Genomic DNA, 21,038 nt, shown 5'->3' on the forward strand with positions numbered 1-21,038 from the left:
TGATTTACCGTAACAGTATCACTGTTTTTACGTGTTAATTGAATCAGGGAAAAGTTCCCCTCCACTATGTGATATAAATGTTGCACTACATGTTATACCTTGCTGTTGTTAAAAGATAACAAAACACCACGTCACTGACTTTACCTCGGGGAAAATAATAAAACAGCTGATTATTCATTTTGGGAGTGAACAGAGTTGGCAGAACGCTGGTTTGTAATCTATTAATAAAGTTTGACTGACCTATCTGACTATTTTGTTAACATTCCCTTTAGCGCAGCTCCATCTAATGAATGCACAACGTAACCCCAGCCTCTACTGTAGCGTCTATTCTATATGCCTTATAATGCGGTGCACCTTATAATTGCGCCTCGTATATGAACAAAGTTTTAAAATATGCCATTCATTGAAGGTGCGCCTTATAATCCGGTGCGCCTTATAGTGCGGAAAATACGGTACATTTTTTGCCGTGCATCCCTTTATTTTTGTTTTATGAAGTTTTTTGGAGAGTGCGTGTTTTTCCTGTATTTTTTCAGCTTTCTAACATTTAAAAATCAGCTCGTTCTTGGTGGCTAGCAGTGCCACTAAATCACTTTAAAAATGCATTCAAAACCGTCAATACTTCATTTACATTCCGTAACCTGTATAATAACCAAACTGTAGCGACATTGTTATTGTAAGAGCGAAAACTGAGGAACTCTTTTCTAGCGTAGTGCTACGCTATTAGCCGTAAAAGCTAACTACGGAAAGTGATCAGCTAGCTTTTACGTCAACACGAAACGAGTTTGAAATGCACAACACATTAACGATATGACACCAATTTGTACTGACTGAAAAACATGATCATACTACAGTATATCAATCAATGTCATCAATCAATGTTTATTTATATAGCCCTAAATCACAAGTGTATCAAAGGGCTGCACAAGCCACAACGACATCCTCGGTTCAGGGCAAGGAAAAACTCAACCTAGTGGGACAATGAGAAACGTTGGAGAGGACCGCAGATGTAGGCGACCGTAGGGGGGGACGTCGAGTGGATCTAACATAATATTGTGAGAGTCCAGTCCATAGTGGATCTAACATAATAGTGAGAGCCCAGTCCATAGTGGGGCCAGCAGGAGACCATCCCGAGCGGAGACAGGTCAGCAGCGCAGAGATGTAAAGTATTTCATGTTTTGTTTGTACACAGCTGGCTTGACAGCGTATGCACTGTAGTGTACGGTGATGTGCTGCATGTATGATGATCAATGGTATAGTGACTCATTTGATGGACAGTTGTCCATTTGGTCAAACCGGCCAGGGACGTTTCCAGTTGATCTGGGCACTCCATTAATTCATCATATCTTGGCACAAAAGTTTTAGATTTTCCTCGTGACCAAATCACACTCTCTGGGCTTCCGTCTGCTCCAATGTCTCACCCTCTTCTTCTTTATGGGAATTTTTTTTTTTTTTTGTCATAAAGAAATACAATCATGTGTGCTTACGGACTGTATCCCTGCAGACTGTATTGATCTACATTGATATATAATGTATATATTGTGTTTTTTATGTTGATTTAATACCAGTCCGCGGCCCGGTGGTTGGGGACCACTGCCCTAAAAGGGTTTAAAATTTTGGCAATTCAGCGCAACACCCCAAAACTACAGTGGGTGTGTTATGGAGCTGAGTGAGAAATTTCAATTCACTTTGTCTTATGGGATTTAATAATAACGCTATCATGCAGTGTATTTGATTGATTGATTGATTGATTGATTTTTGAAATATGTAAAATAACAACGAATATAAAATACAAATGTATTTCAGTTTTAGGAGTTAAATTGTGGAACAAGCTCAGTGATGAGTTAGACATGTTGTTCTTTGTTAAGGTTTAAGAAAGCCTTGAAAGGTGAAATGATGGAAAATTATAAAATATAGCAACGATTACTTTCATTCCATTGATTTTTTGAACGTTGATGTTCCAGGCAATTTAATTTGCAGTGAATGTATAGGATAGGCAAATATAAGCCTTGGCTTCAGCCTATTCCTTTTTCTGACATTCTTTTTCTTTGTGTGTGTGTACGTGTATGATTGTTAATATGTATAATCTGTGCTGTTAAATTGATCACACAAAATGGTTGACTATATGACCGAAATAAACTCATTTCATTCATATTTGTAAAAAATAACAGCAGAGGTTTGGCATAGCTAGTTTTACACAGGTAAATATACTACATATCTATAAATCAGAACACCACTTATTTGGGGAAAAAACTGAGTAGAATGCACAAATTTAGGAAATAGCAACCACAGCTCATCAGCCACAAATGCTAAATATATGTATCTTGACAATTTGGGTGTAGAAACAAGCTTATATATTTTCCTGTGTGTGTCTAAAATGTCATATCATAAGCGCCGTCTAAAAATACTGTACATATATAGATAACCCACGGTGCTTTATTTACATGCTGCGCCACATGTAGGTTCCTCGCAGTTTCATTTAAAGCAAATCAATAGACACATTATGGTCCTCGCTGTGTACGCCTGTGTGTGTGTGTGTGTGTGTGTGTGTGTGTGTGCTTGCATGTAATCCCTCTTAAATGGAAATGGTGATTATGCATTACTGACAAGGCTTATTGGTAGACAAGAACTGTGTGTGTGTGTGTGTGTGTGTGTGTGTGCGTGCGTGCGTGCGTGCGTGCGTGCGTGCGTGCGTGCGTGTGTGCGTGCGCGTGTGTGTGTGTGTGTGTGTGCGTGTGTGTGTGTTTGCACACTTGGCATTCATTAAGTGGAAACAAAACAAGCAGCAGCAGCTGAAAGAGTGTGTACGTGTGTATGCGTGTGTGTGTGTGTGTGTTACTTGGCTGAACACGAAGCCAAAAGTGGGTTTCGGTGGCGAGAGAAACAAAAGAGGGGGGAAGAGCGCACAAGTGAATCTGTTTAAGAGGAGCACTCAACTTCTGATCCACTCACTTGACACACACACTATGTGGCTTTACAAGTCTGCATAAGTGGAATACACTCTTTGGCTGCAGAGCTTACAAGTCAAAAAAATCTCCAAAAGATCCAAGACTGATTGTTGTTCACACTAATCTCATATTATTTTTAATGCTGAATATAAAATTAAAAAATTCCCAGCAGCTGGCATCTGGTCCAATGTTTGCATTGACCGGCACTTAGGACACAATTACATGACATCATGACATTATGGCCGTGCGGCAGAAGCATTAAAGTGATAAATTATGTCTTGTCTTCCAAGACTACGCAAAAAATGCATTAACAGATTCAATCGAAGCCTTACGAAAAAGCAGTACCAAGCATGGTGAGCTTTGAGGAAAAAAAACACTCAAAAAGATGCAAGATTGATGGATGTGGAAATTAAAATAATGTGACACAATTGGCCGTACCACAAGGACAAAAACACTGGAATGACACTGTTTGCGGTTTGTAACCAATTAATAAATGAATGAATGATCTTTATTGTCATTGTACATTTACAACGAAAGTGAAATGCAAGACCCTAGCTGCTCCATGTAATAAAATACTAAAACACTATAAAACAGCAATGAGACATTAAATAGACATAAATAAGTACAGAGTAAGTTGTGGAATATAAACATAACCAGTAGGTAATCTGGGCACCAATACACACAGGTCAGCATGGATGTAAACACATTGCGTGGATATCCAGTATACATATTGCACGGGAAGTAAACATGGGTATAAACATATTGCACGGGAGTGAGTATGAATGTAAACATAAATTGAATATTGCACACTGCTCTGGTATTGTACAGTAGTAAAGTAGTGGTGGTGGTTAATAATAGCTATACCTTATTCAGTACCCTTATGCCCCTGGGGTAGAAGCTAAACTTGAGTCTATTTGTCCAGGTAAGCATGGGGCTGAAGCGCTCGCCTTAGTGCAGCCGTACATTGTGTTTTTGCCAGGGTGATATGGGTCTTTGAGGATCTTGACTGCCTTCTAAAGACAGCGCGAGTGGTAAAGTTCTTCCAGGGAAGTTAGAGGGCACCCGATTATCTTTTGGGCTGTAATAGTGCAACCTACTAATAAAAGTCTCAATCAATCAATCAATCAATTAATGACGACCCTCTGGAACTCTTCACTGCGGCTGTGCAGCTGAGGAGCCACACACAGATGCAGTAGGTGGATGCTCTCCACGGAGCAGTGGTAAAAGGACACAAGCAGAGTCCGTCTTAGATAGTAGTTCATGAGTATTCTCAGGAAGTAGCTAGTCTTTGTTGAGGTTTCTTGATGATCATCGTGGTGTAAGTTCTCCAGGACAGGTAATACTCCAGGTAGACGCCCAGGAATCTGAAGACAGAGACTCTCTCCACGCAGCTCCCATTGATGTGCAGGGGCAGAATGTCGGTCTTCTTCCTCCTGAAGCCTACTACCATTACCTGAGTTTTCAACTTGTTCGGCTGCATGTTGTTGGCCTTGCAAAGCACTGACAGCAGCTCCACCTCATTGCGCTTGGCAGTCTCGTCACCCCTGGAGATGCAACCTACCATGGTGGTGTAGTCTGTGAACTTTATGATGGAGTTGCTGGGAATAAAGTAGAGGGCTCAGCACGCAGCCCTGAGGGGACCCGGTGCAGAGGCTGAGGGTTGTGGAGGTGTGAGGACCTATCCTCACCCTGTGGGGGCAGTCGGACAGGAAGTCCTTGATCCAAAAGCAGGTGGGGTGCGGTAATCCTAGGTCTAATAGTTTGAGCACCAGTTTATCGAGAAGGATGGTATTACATGCCGAACTGAAGTCCACAAAGAGCAGCTCGGCATGGGGGTGTGCCACTGGATGGTGGTTGTTCAGGCAGCAGATATTTTTATTTTTCGTAACTGGGATGATTGTGGAGACTTTCAAACAGGAAGGGACAGTGGCCTGGGACAGGGACAGGTTGAAGATCTTGGTGAAAACCCCCACCAGTTGATCAGCGCAGTCTCTCAGCAACCGTCCTGGGACAGCATTTGGCCTGGCTGCTTTCCTCGGGTTCACTGCCATTAGTTTGCGTCCCACCTCGTGCTCCTTGAGGATGATGCTGATGTGGGTTTGTGTGTGAGGTGTGGCCATGGCTGATACTAATGGTGAGGCTAGTGCTGTTGGCGCTGCCTCAAAGCATGCACAGAGAGAGTTCAGCTCTTCAATCAGCTGAGGTTCGCCCACGTCGGTTGAGAAGTGGCTAGGTTTGTAGTTGGTTGTGTGCTGGACCCCCTGCCTGGAGATGTTGCTCTAGAATAAGTCCTCAATCTTCTGCTTATAGTCTGCGTTAGACCTCCTGGTTCCACGCATCAGGTTGCTACAGCTCCCCGTCTGTTTTTTGCAATAACTACACAATCGATTTCTACAAAAGTACCGCAGAGCTTGGTCTAAATAAAAGCTGGAAATTGACTTATCGCCATTGTGAGCGACTACAAAATTTTAAAGCTTCAAAAAAGACCGCCTTTGCCCATATCTGTTCTATGGCAACAAGGTACAATTTACACCTTAAGTCAGTGGTTCTCAACCTTTTTTCAGTGATGTACCCCCTGTGAATTTTTTTTTAATGCAAGTACCCCCTAATCAGAGCAAAGCATTTTTGGTTGGAAAAAAAGAGATAAAGAAGTAAAATACAGCACTATGTCATCAGTTTCTGATTTATTAAATTGTATAACAGTGCAAAATATTGCTCATTTGTTGTGGTCTTTCTTGAACTATTTGAAAAAAAAGATATAAAAATAACTAAAAACTTGTTGAAAAATAAACAAGTGATTCAATTATAAATAAAGATTTCTACACATAGAAGTAATCATCAACTTAAAGTGCCCTCTTTGGGGATTGTAATAGAGATCCATCTGGATTCATGAACTTAATTGTAAACATTTCTTCACAAAAAAATAAAACTTTAACATCAATATTTATGGAACATGTCCACAAAAAATCTAGCTGTCAACATTGAATATTGCATTGTTGCATTTCTTTTCACAGTTCTTTTTGACAGACATTTTAATGAGGGTCAAACCATCATGGCATGGGGGAAACTCTGGGTTTATGGTAATGAATGGAATAGTCTACTTGATTTAATATTCAGTTTATGAACTTACATTCATATTTTGTTGAAGTATTATTCAATAAATATATTTATAAAGGATTTTTGAATTGTTGCTATTTTTAGAATATTTTTTTTAAATTCCTGTACCCCTTGGCATACCTTCAAGTACCCCCAGGGGTACACGTACCCCCATTTGAGAACCACTGCCTTAAGTGACAAACTTGTTTTCATTGCGGGCCACATCGAACTTTGGGCTGTCCACTGTACACTAAAAAAAAATCTAGATTTTACAGTAAAACAACTTTTTCTTTTTACGATGCATTACTGTATTTTTTAATGGTAAAATTCTGGAAACTGAGCTGGCAGGTTTTTTTTACTGTAAAATATATTATTTTTATAGTGTACAATTTAATAGGTAACTTGCTTGCAATGTATGCTAATATAGTATTCATTACAATATTAGATTTTTTAAAACAGAGGTTCTGAACCTTTTTGATGTTGGGACCAAACTTGTCCACTACAGAAGGGCCACTGAAATATTAACACTGAATTAGTATTCTTACACAAGAGTTTAATTATATTCAATAATTATATCAAACCGACTTACAGTTCACAACCTTGTCAAATTATATAAAACCATGTGTTAATAACAAAGAGTGTTATTTTTTTAATCCATAAACCTGAGGCTAAGGTCAGGCTGATTAAAAAAATAAGTACCAACCGAATATGCTGCATAAAACGAGGCTCATAAACAGATAAAAAATAAATATACATACAATTGTATAGTGCTAAAATAAATAAATATGTTTAAAACCGTCAATAAAATTCAAGTGCAAATGAAAATTTTAGTCATTAAATTTTTCTGTTTAAGAAACTTCTTTACGACTTTAGCTCCAGACTTCTTCTGTTTGTTTGAGATTGCCATTACTGCCACAATCTGTGGAAAAGTGTTTCACAACTGAGTACACCACCGCGGCCCATACGGACCACAGCTGAGAAAAATAGTTTTTGGTGGCCCTCTAGGGGGCGCTTGCAGCATAACAATAGTTAAGAAATACTCCTTTATAAGATGCATTTTTTTCTGTGACAATGGTAAGAATGAATACATTTAGTAAAGAAAGATAAAGTACTTTACTGACAAATCTCATTTCTAGGCTTTTGCGGGCCATATAAAAAAAGGATGTGGCAGGCCTGTGATCTACAATGTTTATTCTCAAACTATAAATAACAACTTGGGATATTAGAGATGAGGGATATCCATATAAAATAACTGCACAAATACAAATTTACTAAGCAAAGACTTGCTGAATGACTTCGAGACAAAGTTGAATACAAGCCAATGACCTGTAAGTACCAACAACATGCTTGACGCTAAACTGTGGCGTTAAGTGACGATATCAAAAATGATGGCAGTTGCAAAGCCAACTACTTTGGAGGTGGTACTTGTTTGAGAACCATTTATCCACACTAGGGCTACTTCATGGAATTCACAGAATCAGTTTGTACCTCTTCCAGGACTAACACAAAAAATGTTATTGGACCTAATCTGGAAAATGGAGACTGTAAAATAACATATAGGGAATAATACCTGCAGGACTGAAGAAATGAAAGAAAAGTAGGTCAGTAAACCACGTTGGTAGAGATGATGCATAGAAGTTGCACGTTGGCGAGGGAACGGCCCAGTGGGGCGCAGTGGATGTCTTTAATAGGCTGGACATATTTAAAAGGCTTTTCTGCTGCCACTCTGTTTATGCTGTAAAAATCAGGAGCATGGGAAGGCAAACACACAATCAATCTCAAAGACTTCTAAAGCAGGGCGTTTCCTGCCAAATTTGAATAAACGACAGCACCTGTCCCTTCTGTCCCGTCTACGCTCTACATCCCTTCATTTTATTCTTTGCAGTCCGACTTGGAAGCGGAAATGCCGCCAGGTGCAAAAGCTGCTGGCACTACTGGACAACAGTGCGGGACGGCCATGCCAGGGCGCCCCAGTCACCCTTCACACTTTAATACACTTTTTAAGAGGGTGCTGCCAAGTGCTGGCTGGGCTTGAGTTTCATTAGCATCAGATAGAAAGCCTTTCTTCATTCATCCTGCTGTGAGTGTGTGTAGAGAGTGAAACTAATGAAAACCACCAAGCAGGGTGGCCTCGAGCTGAACTCCACCCACGCTCTGGCCAAGAAGACAAGTGTTAGGGTGCAAATTGCACCTTACTGCCCCAGTAGCGTGCAGGACTGTTTATGCTTTGCTCCATTACAAGAGAGCAGGTTACTTCCTGTTCCTGTCAAACGTTTGCCAAAGCAACAGGTGGTGCTATAGTCTTAAGTCGTCAAGCCATATAGTCAACCAGAAGCAAGAAAAAAAAGACATTTCTGAAAAAGAATACATGTGAAGGCTAATAAACATTTCAGCCAATTAGAAGCCCGAAGACAGTCATTTCAGGAAAAGGCACTATTATTAAAACAATGGTAAAAATCTAGGAAATGGAGACTGAAAAATGTGGCAGCTCCCAAAATGTGGCAGCTCCCAAAGGCTCCATTGTAAGCTGACTTTGGATTGCATTTGTTTAATATTTAGAATGCAAAAAAAACAAAAACATCTATCGTCATGTCTTTCATAATGATTGTGAACGATAGGCAAAATTCCAATAAAAAGAGCAGTTCAGTGTTTAGCCAATCAGAAGCCTGAAAAAAGTTAAACTGGAAACTACAGCTAAATACCAGACTTGAATATGAAGTTTTAAAGTTAAACAAAAATAATATTACAAATAATAGAAATTAAATGCATTTTTTTTTAAATTAATACCAGTGTTCTTATGGATTAAAATGATTTTTTTTTAAATATTTAAATGTTTACCAGTCAACACTTTACAAGTCTTCTCATCAGCCTACTGTCTGACATCCAGGTAGACAAGCTGGTAATGACAGGACTACATTTACAGTATCGGGTGACGGCGAGGAGGGCTGGAGGCAGGTGCTGGCGTGAATGGAGGCTACATGTATGGGCTCCTCATTATAGAGGGACATCTGCTGCCTGCTACCGCCTTAGCGCCCCCTCGAGACTCCGCCCCTTGCTTTACACTCACGCTTTGATGGCCTGTCAATGTGTGCAAGGGAACAAAAACACAACAACCGCACACACACACCTGCCAACTTACAGTAGATTGGCTGCTTATAAATAAAGAGCAGTAAGAATAAGAGGGTTAGTGATGATGGATTAGTTGAAAGCGGCGATATTCCAAATGTTCGCTTTGGTGTTCTAACTTGATTTTGCCACCCCCAGGAGAGGAATTAGAGAGAAAGAGACAATGAACAAAAGCAGCAGGTCCCACAAGTGGCTTGTATATTCAACTAAGAAGCAGTAATACCTGAAAGCATTAGGAAATCCACAAAAAAGCAGTCTTACCTTTTCTTAGTGGGACTGTCCTCGCAGAACTCGCTGTTCTCATCCAGGCTGGAAGCGTGCAAAGAGCCGCCATCTTTGCGGCCGCCCAATGACCCGGAACCATTTAGCTGCCCGTTGGCTAAGGAGCCTAAAAAGAGGGAGAACAAGATTGTTAAATTCACTATAAAACAAGGACGCCTTACTAATTCGCTGATAGCTGTTACTTGGCTTTTTTAAATGAAAATGTCCCGGAAAGTGCAAAAGAGGCTTTTTATTGATCCCTTTTTACAGCTCCTTCACTTGTTTGCTGCACTTTTCAGAAAAAAGGCGCTCGCTTTTGTTAAGGAGAAACCTCTTGCCTCAGGGTTTGGTCCACATCCTAAAATAAATCCAAAACCGTCCACCAACTATCCGTCAATTCACTATAGAGACAAGAGAGCAGTGAGCTTCATCATTTTGTGTAAATAAGCCAGTGATTTTCAAAGTGTGGTACGAGTGGTACGCGGTAGTCCAGTGGTATCTAGTGGTATGCCAAAGAATCACTTAATTGGATATTCAAACAGTGTTACTGTTCAAATTGTGTGTAAGGTTACAGTGGCCAAAAATATTAGATATACCTGTTAAATAAAACCTCTGCCTTGTTTTTAATGAATATTTAGGCCTGTTACCAGGGTCTCTGCAAGTTTCAACAAGCCAAATTTAAGACCTTTTTAAGACGGCGTGGCGAAGTTGGTAGAGTGGCTGTGCCAGCAATCGGAGGGTTGCTGGTTACTGGGGTTCAATCCCCACCTTCACATCCGTTGTGTCCTTGGGCAAGACACTTCACCCTTTGCCTCTGATGGCTGCTGGTTAGCGCCTTGCATGGCAGCTCCCGCCATCAGTGTGTGAATGTGTGTGTGAATGGGTAAATGTGTAAATACTGTCAAAGCGCTTTGAGTACCTTGAAGGTAGAAAAGCGCTATACAAGTATAACCCATTTATCATTTATAAGACCATAATGAATACATTTTAAGACCAATTTCACATCGATACTGGCAAAAAAGTACCAAAGACTTGAAGGAAAAAACATTTCAAAGTGAGACTGAAGTTTATGCATGTTTTAAATAAAAGTAACAATAGATTTTTATGACCTTTCAAAATCATATTTAAGTCCCTTTATGACAATTTTAGACATTTTAAGGCCTTAAATTCAAGTTATTGGATTTAAGACTTTTTAAGACCCTGCGGATACCCTGGTTACGCTACTGTATTTTAATGTTGGTCATTATGGCAGTACTGGAGAGCCAAAAGTTTTCTGAGGTGGTACTGGGTAAAAAAAAAAAAAAAAGTTGGGGAACCACTGGAACAGGCTAACCTACTAGCATGACGTTTTGATGGTCAATATGGCCTAAAATACTTGGCGATACATATTGCAGCCTCCTGCCACAACGATATATATCTAGACATAAATGATTTTGTATATAACTGATAATATAATCATTTCCAAACGATTTACAAAGGCTCCTAATTCAGCTGCTGACATATGCAGTAACATATTGTGTCATCTCCAGTTGTATTTTCTCAAAACTCATCAAAAAAGTTCATTTTATTTCTCAATATTGTACACTTAGCACCCCCTTGACAAAGGACTATGTAGAAATGTTAGCAAATTTAGTATAAATAAAAAAACCTCAAAATTCACAACTTTGCTCAATAATTTGTTGATGCACCTTTGGCAGCAATTGCAGCCACAAGACTTTTCGAATACGATGCCACAAGCTTGGCACACCTATCTTTGGGCAGTTTTGCCCATTCCTCTTTGCAGCACCTCTCAAGCTCCATCACCCACATATGCGGTCCTCTCCAAGGTTTCTCATAGTCATTCACATCGACGTCCCATTGGGGTTGTGAGTTTTTCCTTGCCCTTATGTGGGCTCTGTACCGCGGATGTCGTTGTGGCTTGTGCAGCCCTTTGAGACACTTGTGATTTAGGGCTATATAAATAAACATTGATTGATTCATTGATTGGTAATGCATCACACATTTCCAGTTGTTTCATTACAGCACGTCCGAAAAGGAGTAGGAAGAAGCAGAGCTTATTTAATCCTACCCCTTTTCATATCATAGCAATTTTATCCAATGTCCTTGTTCTCTGTAACAGAACAGTGAACAAATAAATAATAAATAGTACACCATAGTAAGCAAACAAATATTAAATACATAAACAATCTTTGTCTCAATAAAAAAAAAAAAAAAAGGGTTCAAGATGTTCATCATAATTCTTGTTCTGTGTATTTTGTGAACACTTGTAGTTTGAACAGTCTCTTAAAGTGAATCATATTGGCGCTTTGTTTGATTTCTTTGGTTAATCCATTCCATAATTGAATTCCACATACGGATATGCTAAAGGTTTTAAGTGTTGTACGTGCATACAAATGTTTTAAATTAGATTTTCCTCTAAGGTTATATTTGTCCTCTTTTTTTGAGAAGAATTGTTGTACATTCTTGGGTAGCAGGTTATAGTTTGCTTTATACATAATTTTAGCTGTTTGCAAATGCACCAAATCGTTGAATTTCAATAATTGTGATACAATAAAAAAAGGGTTTGTATGTTCTCTATATCCAACATTATGTATTATTATGATTGATCTTTTTTGTAACACCGTTAGTGAATAAAGCGCTCATTTGTAGGTGTTTCCCCATATTTCTACACAATAACTCATATGATAACACTAGTGAGCAGTAGAGAATATGAAGTGATTTTTGGTTTAGAACATGTTTTGCTTTATTCATTATTGACGTGTTTCTTGCTACTTTATGTTGTATATTTTTTACATGAAATTTCCAATTCATTTTATCATCTATTATTACACCCAAAAGTGTGTTTTATTTTACCCTTTCAATATCCACTCCGTCTATCTGTATTTGTGTTCAACTTTCTGTTCTACTGCTACCAAATAGCATTATTTTAATTTTACTGAGATTCAAAGATAGTCTGTTTTTGTCAAACCATCTTTTTAATTCGTTCATTTCTTCTGTTATTATATGTATTATCTTCGGTGTGTTCTCTCCTGAACAAAATGCAGTTGTATCATCTGCAAATAATACTAACTTTCAGTCCTTTCAAACTTTACAAATGTCATTTATATAGGGATTGAACAATTCTGGTCCAAGTATTAATTCCCTGTGGTACGCCACAAAATATAGGATGTCAGTAAGGGTGTAACGGTACGTGTATTTGTATTGAACTGTTTCGGTACGAGGGTTTCGGTTCGGTTCGGAGGTGTACCGAACAAGTTTCCACATGGACATATTAAGTAGCGTACTGCACGTTGTGTAAACAATGCACACCGAGGCACAACACACGGCATGCTAGCAGCGACCGGGCTACGATAGACTGACTATATGTCCTCTTTTCACCGGACATGTTCTCTTTTGCGGGGCTGTCCGGGCGGAGTTTCTTAAATGCCTCAAATGTCCGGCATTTTGAGTTAGGGTTGCGTGTATTTTCAATGTACGTTTAGGGTTTAGAAGGGGTTAAAAACGAAACAAATGGTGGAGGTGAGCAGCATTCGCGAGGGAGGGGCAGAGACAGAGAGAGCGAGAGAGTTATGATAAACGCGCATGCGTCGCCAGGCTCTGCTTTTTATCGATAGATTTATCAGGTCAAATTTTTTATTATCTGTAGCAGGGGTGTCAAAAATGTGCCCCGGAGGCCATTTGCGGCCCACACCTAATGTTTTAAAGGCCCACAGCACATTCTAAAAATACGATTAAAATAAACAAAAACATAACAAAAGTAAAACAAAAAATCTTAAAGGTTAAATGTAATTTAGAAAAAGTTGCAATGTTGACTAATAAAACAAAGCTGTTTTTTTTCCTTTCAAACTGTCATTGCTCAAAACATAATATTCAATCAAAATCAATGTTATTATGAATTATTGACCTATCCAAGGTTCCGATTACTTCACATCAAATATTTCACTAAGAAAAATATTTTTGGTGGAAGATTTAGCAAATTTGGTAAATAAATAACCAAAAAATTTATATTTTGTTGTTTTCTTACTGTACCGAAAATGAACCGAACCGTGACCTCTAAACCGAGGTACGTACCGAACCGAAGTTTTTGTGTACCGTTAAACCCTTAGATGTCAGCCTACCTTCTTGTATCCTCATATGGTGTGTAGTGTAGCTTGTTTAGCTATTCTTGATCCTCCAGTGATAATGATATAGTAAGAAATGTAGTTTGTCGCCATGGATGGGAGGATCAATAACTTAAAAGCAGCGTTGCACTGTTAAAGGAAGTTAGCCCTAAACTCGCGAGCGAGGATGATACATTGTATTGAGGACGTGGTCGTTCGCTTGCACTGTCAAATTTGCGGGAGACAGCTACAATATGTCATCAACATGCAGTATCACGATATGAAGATAGCAATACAAACTATTGTTATTTATATTGTTTAAATGGTCTATATCGCGCAACCCTAGAAAACACTGTAGCGCATACAGCTAGGCTAGTGTTGCTACCGTTTGTGTCCTCCTCACCCACTCCTTAATGTTACAATATGTGATATACTGTATTTTTCGGAGTATAAGTCGCTCTGGAGTATAAGTCGCACCGGCCAAAAAGGCATAATAAAGAAGGAAAAAAACATATATATGTCGCACTGGAGTATAAGTCGCATTTTTTGGGGAAATAAATTTGATAAAACCCAACACCAAGAATAGACATTTGAAAGGCAATTTAAAATAAATAAAGAATAGTGAACAACAGGCTGAATAAGTGTACGTTATATGACGCATAAATAACCAACTGAGAACGTGCCTTGTATGTTAACGTAACATATTGTGGTAAGAGTCATTCAAATAACTATAACATATAGAACATGCTATACGTTTACCAAACAATCTGTCACTCCTAATCGCTAAATCCTATGAAATCTTATATGTCTAGTCTCTTACGTGAATGAGCTAAATAATATTATTTGATATTTTACGGTATAGTGTTAATAATTTCACACATAAGTCGCTCCTGAGTATAAGTCGCACCCCCGGCCAAACTATGAAAAAAACGGCGACTTATAGTCCGAAAAATACGGTATAGCATCTATTATGTCATACAAGTTCAGTGTTACAGTGTACTGTATTTTCCGGACCATAGAGCGCACCGGATTATAAGGCGCACTGCAGATGAATGGTCTATTTTTTTAAATCTTTTTTCATATATAAGGCGCACCGGATTATAGGGTGCAATAAAGAAGTCATATTATAGTTATTTTTTTCTAAATTGAAAACACTTCCTTGTGGTCTACATAACATGTAGTGGTGGTTCTTTGGTCAAAAATGTTTCATAGATGTTTTACAGTTCATCTTCTAGCCACTTTCGTATGCGCCGTTTTGTGGGCGGTCTTATTTACTTTCGACAGCGTCTTCTCCCCGTCATCTTTGTTGAAGCAGTGTAGCGTGCAAGAACGGGAGTGGAAGAAGTGTCAAAAGATGGAGCTAACTGTTTTAATGACATTCAGACATTACTTAAATCAATAACGGAGCAGCATTTCCTCATCCGAAAACAATAACACCGGAAATGTGTCCCATGAAAAACCGTCCAACCGGAACTCTAATAACTAAAGTTCCTTGGGTGATTATTGTAAACTCACTACACCGGTATGTTTTAGCGCTTTCATGGTGAGTTTACCGACAGATATAAGTAAGAACTTTACACTACTTTATATTAGAAATGGCAACAGCGGAGGATGAATGTCCCATAACAAGAAGATAAGAGAAAAAGAAGAAGCTTATCGACTACGGAGTCGGCACGGACTACAAAGGCGGACGCGCACAATTTTTTAGGATCCATGCAGATCCCAAATACAGATCAGCAGGTACTAGAAGGTAAGAAAAGTTTCTTTTGCATAATATTACAAAACAAAACGCCAGATAATATGTCTTACCTTATACACACACCATAATAGCACTCGTATGTTGAAGAACATTAAGCATATAGAACATAGCTTACCAAAGTGGTACTAAAACATTTTGATAGATTTTTGAGCGCCGTGTGTAATGTTCTATATTTTCAATGGAACATTTAAAATGTTGGTGTTGCTAACCTGAGTCATATTGCCATCATAGTGCAGCCTACACTTATCTCTTATGGTTGACTGCCATCTACTGGTCACACTTATTACACCATGTACCAAATAAAATAGCTTTGAGGTGGGTAAGCTCAACATTCCTTACATTAGGCGCACCGGGTTATAATGCACACTGTTGAGTTTAGAGGGAAAAAAAGGATTTTAAGTGTGCCTTATAGTCCGTAAAATACGGTATATGTATAAAGTTGATAAAGTACACTTCTTGGATCCACACACTTGTCGACAAACAGCTCATTAGCATTAAAGTTACAGACACAAAAACGGCATGTTCCCAGTAGGGCTTTTCAAAAATCACTTCTAAACTGTCTGAATTTCGGCAACAAGGCTAACACACGTTTAAAATAGTATTGTGGGACCTTTGACACGTCTTTGCCTTGGTAAAAGATAGCATAACAACATGATTATTTCACTTTCACTGAATAGGTGATGAGATGCACAGACGGCGCTAAAAGAGCAGCAGAGCATCTGACACGGAATAACAAATGCAGGAAGATAATGGTGCAAGAACTCCGACTGCAAGAAGCCTATTTAAATATTCAGCAGCCTAACAACTCCAACAAGCCCCCTTAAGACACTTTCTTAAATCAAAGGCAACAATCGGCGGTGAGAATTCAAATGAGGTCAAACAGCAGGCGCTGGCGGTAGAAAGTCACTGATAATTAGGGGAGACAAGCGCGATGAAATGGTATCACAAGCTAAATAACTTTATAAAGCTGTCTCATGGTGTGATTTAACAAGAGGAAGAAAGAGAAAGTACAACAATTAAGTCGACTGAATGCTTGGACAACGAAATACTGGAAGATTATTTTTGGCAGAAAAATTGAAAAATGTGGAAGTGGACAACTTTGGAGCGTCAATACTTTGGCACACTGTTGAGTTATTTGATGCTGTACAAACAAACCAGGACTCCCAGTTGCGCGGAGCACAACAACGCTACCACGCCTTTTTTACTAACCTTTCTGGTCCGCTATCGACTGCTTTTTTCCCCGCCTACAGAATTCCATTGGCCTGAGGTGTCACCTGCACTCCCTGATTAATCCACTAAACTGAGAAAAAGGTTAGGTTGACTTTGGATCAACTTGAGTGGATTAAAGTGATTGTGTTTTGGAACATGTGATTTAAAGTAAGCTTTGATCTCACAGGACACACACAATGATGTGATCTCACACAGCTCACAACAGGTCAGCACTTGATCGCCAAGGTCTAAGAGTCATCAGTCGAAGGTTGTTGCGGTTAGGAAGTCAGGTTAACGAGCGAGATGAGTAAGGCCGGAGCATTGCCAAGCTATGTTTCCTGTTTGAGGCGAGGAGTCGACGAGCCTACAGGTTTTGCCGTGAATCACTGCTTGGAAATGTCTCAGTTGGCACGAAGGCCTTTTGTTTGATTTAAATCGTTTCTTTGAAGTATCTAAACCATATTTTCCAGACTATAAGCCACAACTTTTTTCCTACGCTTTGAATACGGCGGCTTATAAAACGGTGCAGTTAATTGATCGTTGTTGTTAACAGCCATAATGTTTTGTATTAAAGGCCTACTGAAATGAAATTTTCTTATTTAAACGGGGATAGCAGGTCCATTCTATGTGTCATACTTGATCATTTCGCGATATTGCCATATTTTTGCTGAAAGGATTTAGTAGAGAACATCGACGATAAAGTTCGCAACTTTTGGTCGCTGATAAAAAAGCCTTGCCTGTACCGGAAGTAGCGTGATGTCACAGGTTGTGGAGTGCCTCACATCTGCACATTGTTTACAATCATGGCCAGCAGCAGCGAGAGCGATTCGGACCGAGAAAGCGACGATTACCCCATTAATTTGAGCGAGGATGAAAGATTTGTGGATGAGGAAAGTGAGAGTGAAGGATTAGATGGCAGTGAAAGCGATTCAGATAGGGAAGATGCTGTGAGAGGCGGGTGGGACCTGGTATTATAAATGATAAATAAATGGGTTATACTTGTATAGCGCTTTTCTACCTTCAAGGTACTCAAAGCGCTTTGACAGTATTTCCACATTCACCCATTCACACACACATTCACACACTGATGGATAGAGCTGCCATGCAAGGCGCGAACCAGCAGTCATCAGGAGCAAGGGTGAAGTGTCTTGCCCAAGGACACAATGGACGTGACTAGGATGGTAGAAGGTGGGGATTGAACCCCAGTAACCAGCAACCCTCCGATTGCTGGCACGGCCACTCTACCAACTTCGCCACGCCAGCTGGAAATGACTAAAACAGTAAATAAACACAAGACATATATATACTCTATTAGCCACAACACAACCAGGCTTATATTTAATATGCCACAAATTAATCCGCATAACAAACACCTCCCCCCTCCCGTCCATATAACCCACCAATACAATTCAAACACCCGCACAACACACTAAATCCCACAGCCTAAAGTACCGTTCACCTCCGTAAAGTTCATACAGCACATATATTTCCCCAAAGTTACATACGTGACATGCACATAGCGGCACGCACGGACGGGCAAGCGATCAACTGTTTGGAAGCCAAAGCTGTACTCACGGTAGCGCGTCCTCCTGGTTGTGTTGCTGTAGTCAGCCGCTAATACACTGATCCCACCTACAGCGTTCTTCTTTGCTGTCTTCATTGTTCATTAAACAAATTGCAAAAGATTCACCAACACAGATGTCCAGAATACTGTGGAATTTTGCGATGAAAACAGACGACTTAATAGCTTGCTACAATGGTGTCCCAATATGTCCGCACAATCCGTGACGTCACGCGCAAACGTCATCATACCGAGACGTTTTCAGCAGAATATTTTGCGGGAAATTTAAAATTGCACTTTACTAATCTAACCCGGCCGTATTGGCATGTGTTGCAATGTTAAGATTTCATCATTGATATATAAACTATCAGACTGCGTAGTTGGTAGTAGTGGGTTTCAGTAGGCCTTTAAACAAATAGTTTTCATGAAACAACCAGAGACAGTACAAGGTGTGTTATTGTTTGTGCTATGGTCCCATCTTTTGGATTATTCGCTCACTGCAGGTGCTGTGGTTTGAACATCTACAGTATTTCCTTTTGTTTAATGCCTTGAACTGGAAGTACAAGTTTTGTTCATAGGGTTTTGTATATATCGGTATCGGTTGATATCGGTATCGGTAATTAAGAGTTGGACAATATCGGAATATCGGATATCGGCAAAAAGCCATTATCGGACATCCCCACTTGAAATTACCATAAATGTGCCTGGACTGAGACCTACTAGAAATGGATCCATGATTGCCTCCGTAAACATAGCAGCACATATGACGTCATGTCTGCATGCAGCTCAGATTGCGTTCACATTAGACATCACAATTTTGGAATGTGAACGACTACATAAAAAGATCGGATTTGAAAAAAAAATTCCAATTGGACATCTTACCAATGCAGTGTGAACGTAATCTTCCGAGTCACAAAGAGGATCTTTGACGACTGTAGGGTAAAACTGCAAAAAGGAACAAGCTCATTAACTTTAATTGTACTTGGGGAAAAAAATGGCAGACGCTTGATGTCCCAGAAGAACGCAAACAAACAAGCAGCGGCCCATTCATTACCCTCCTCCCATCTCTTCCCAAACGGATTGTTTGACATGTGCATGTTGCACATGAGTGCCCATGTGAGAGGCAGCGCTGTAGACGGGAAAGGGAGGGGGAGATCCTTGTGTTGCAAGGGCGATGGAGGTTGATGGGGGCAACAGGAAGTGATGCGCAAAGTCCTGATAGCTGACGCTAATCAGATTTATGCGTGCTTAACTAAGCCCGTCGCCTCGCAACGTTTACCTCAAATTCTCAAGAGAAAGCACGAGCGGAGGTGCATAGCGTAACACTGCACATCATTGGGCTGTGATGGGGCGGGGGGGGGGGGGGGGGGGGCTTATTATACCGTAATGACCATCCCTTGAGCAAAAATTCATTTGTTTATTATATCAATAGAGAGAGCTAGCGTAATACAAAAATGAGAGCTACGGCACGCGTAATTGGGAACGAGGGGGTCCGCATGTGCAGGGGAGGCTTTTAATAGCAATGAAATGCATAGTTGCAATTAGTTTAGCAGACATTTGGCAGTCATTTAATAATAGGAAGTGCAGAATTCCACCCAAATGGTTGTACTGTTAAGACTTTTGTTCTTGTAAACAAGCGTACTAAAACAACAAACCCTGCGAGCCGCCTGCATACAATCAACATTGTGGCACAAGGCAAAAAGAAACAACGACATTTATATAAGTCTTTGCTTTCGTCTGGACTCGCTGCACGACGCGGGCCGGAACAAAAGGGGCAAACAGGGTTTTAAAATCAGCGTCCCTGCTGCGAGGTAAAGACGGTAAATCCATAGCATCAAAGCAACTCTTTCAGCTTTAGTAAAAGAAAAGCATTAAACACATGAGGACGACGGACACGAGACCGGAAGTGAGAGAGAGAAAGCGCAGGCAGACTAATGGGAAGCTCCTCCTGGTCGTTGGACACCATCCAGATACTCCATCAATGGCACTCATGATGATGGAGAGGCTGGGGGTTGGGGGGGTAAAAATGGTTGTGTGGAAAAAAGATGGCTAGACAAGGAGGAGGAAGAGGAAGAACGCTTCAGCGAGAGCGGAGGGGAGAGTGACCGATATCGTTTAGACAGGAAGTGGGGAAAAAGAGGGAGCAGCCAGAGCTGTATTGATGTTTAATGGAAACCACTGCACGCGGAGAAAGTGAAGGACGAAGAGAAAGCAAGGAACGTCATCAGAGAGGGCGCATGACAGACAGCTGCCAGCGGCGAGGGTTAATGTGGCTGTGAAGATGGCAAGATGGCTGCTTCTGACACATTGAATACCAAAGGGATTAGGCAGGAAATGTGGGAGGTATCAACTAAGACTACGTCGTGCGAGACAAAGCGCCCAAACCCTAACATATAATGTTAATACTTTGTACACTTTGAGGAATCATGTTGTATTTAGGGGTGTCAAATTAAAGCATTAATTGTGGTTAATTAATTACAGTTGTATTTAGCACGCTATGGCTTGTAATGTCTAACGTTAGTCTCTCTGTATGCCTGCAAGTTGTTTAGCCCTCTTAGTGTGCTTGACTGAGAGCAAAAATACAAGCGCCATGAGGCACAAAGATAATACGTAGAATGTCACAAAACTGATGTTGGCAGCTTTAAATAGTGGGAATAGGTTGAATTATATCCAACAAATAGTGTAAAATAGTCATAATAAACTTAAAGACCTATCAGAAGTGTGTTTATGGTTTGTATATGTTTTAATCGCTAAAATTTGTTCCATTTTGTCCACTGCGACGCTGAGATCAGCTTTCACTGTTATGCTGATGACACCCAACTCTACATGCCCCTAAAGCTGACCAACACGCCAGATTGTAGTCAGCTGGAGGTGTGTCTTAAAGAAATTAAACAATGGATGTCCGCTAACTTTTTGCAACTCAACGCTAAGAAAACGGAAATGCTGATTATCGGTCCTGCTAGACACCGACACCTATTTAT

The 21,038-nt window shown here is 40.1% G+C and overlaps 1 protein-coding gene across 1 annotated transcript in view; it reads right to left on the reverse strand.

The window, feature by feature from the left end:
* The window catches only part of jarid2b (jumonji and AT-rich interaction domain containing 2b), a 226,380-nt gene that overhangs the window by 100,205 nt on the left and 105,137 nt on the right, over positions 1-21,038 (reverse strand). The window contains exon 3 of the mRNA XM_062056611.1: positions 9,429-9,555. Coding sequence (XP_061912595.1) covers positions 9,429-9,555 — 127 coding nt within the window. The remainder of the gene's footprint in view (positions 1-9,428; positions 9,556-21,038) is intronic.

Source organism: Entelurus aequoreus, linkage group LG08, assembly GCF_033978785.1.
Source record: "Entelurus aequoreus isolate RoL-2023_Sb linkage group LG08, RoL_Eaeq_v1.1, whole genome shotgun sequence".
NCBI classification, from domain to species: domain Eukaryota; kingdom Metazoa; phylum Chordata; class Actinopteri; order Syngnathiformes; family Syngnathidae; genus Entelurus; species Entelurus aequoreus.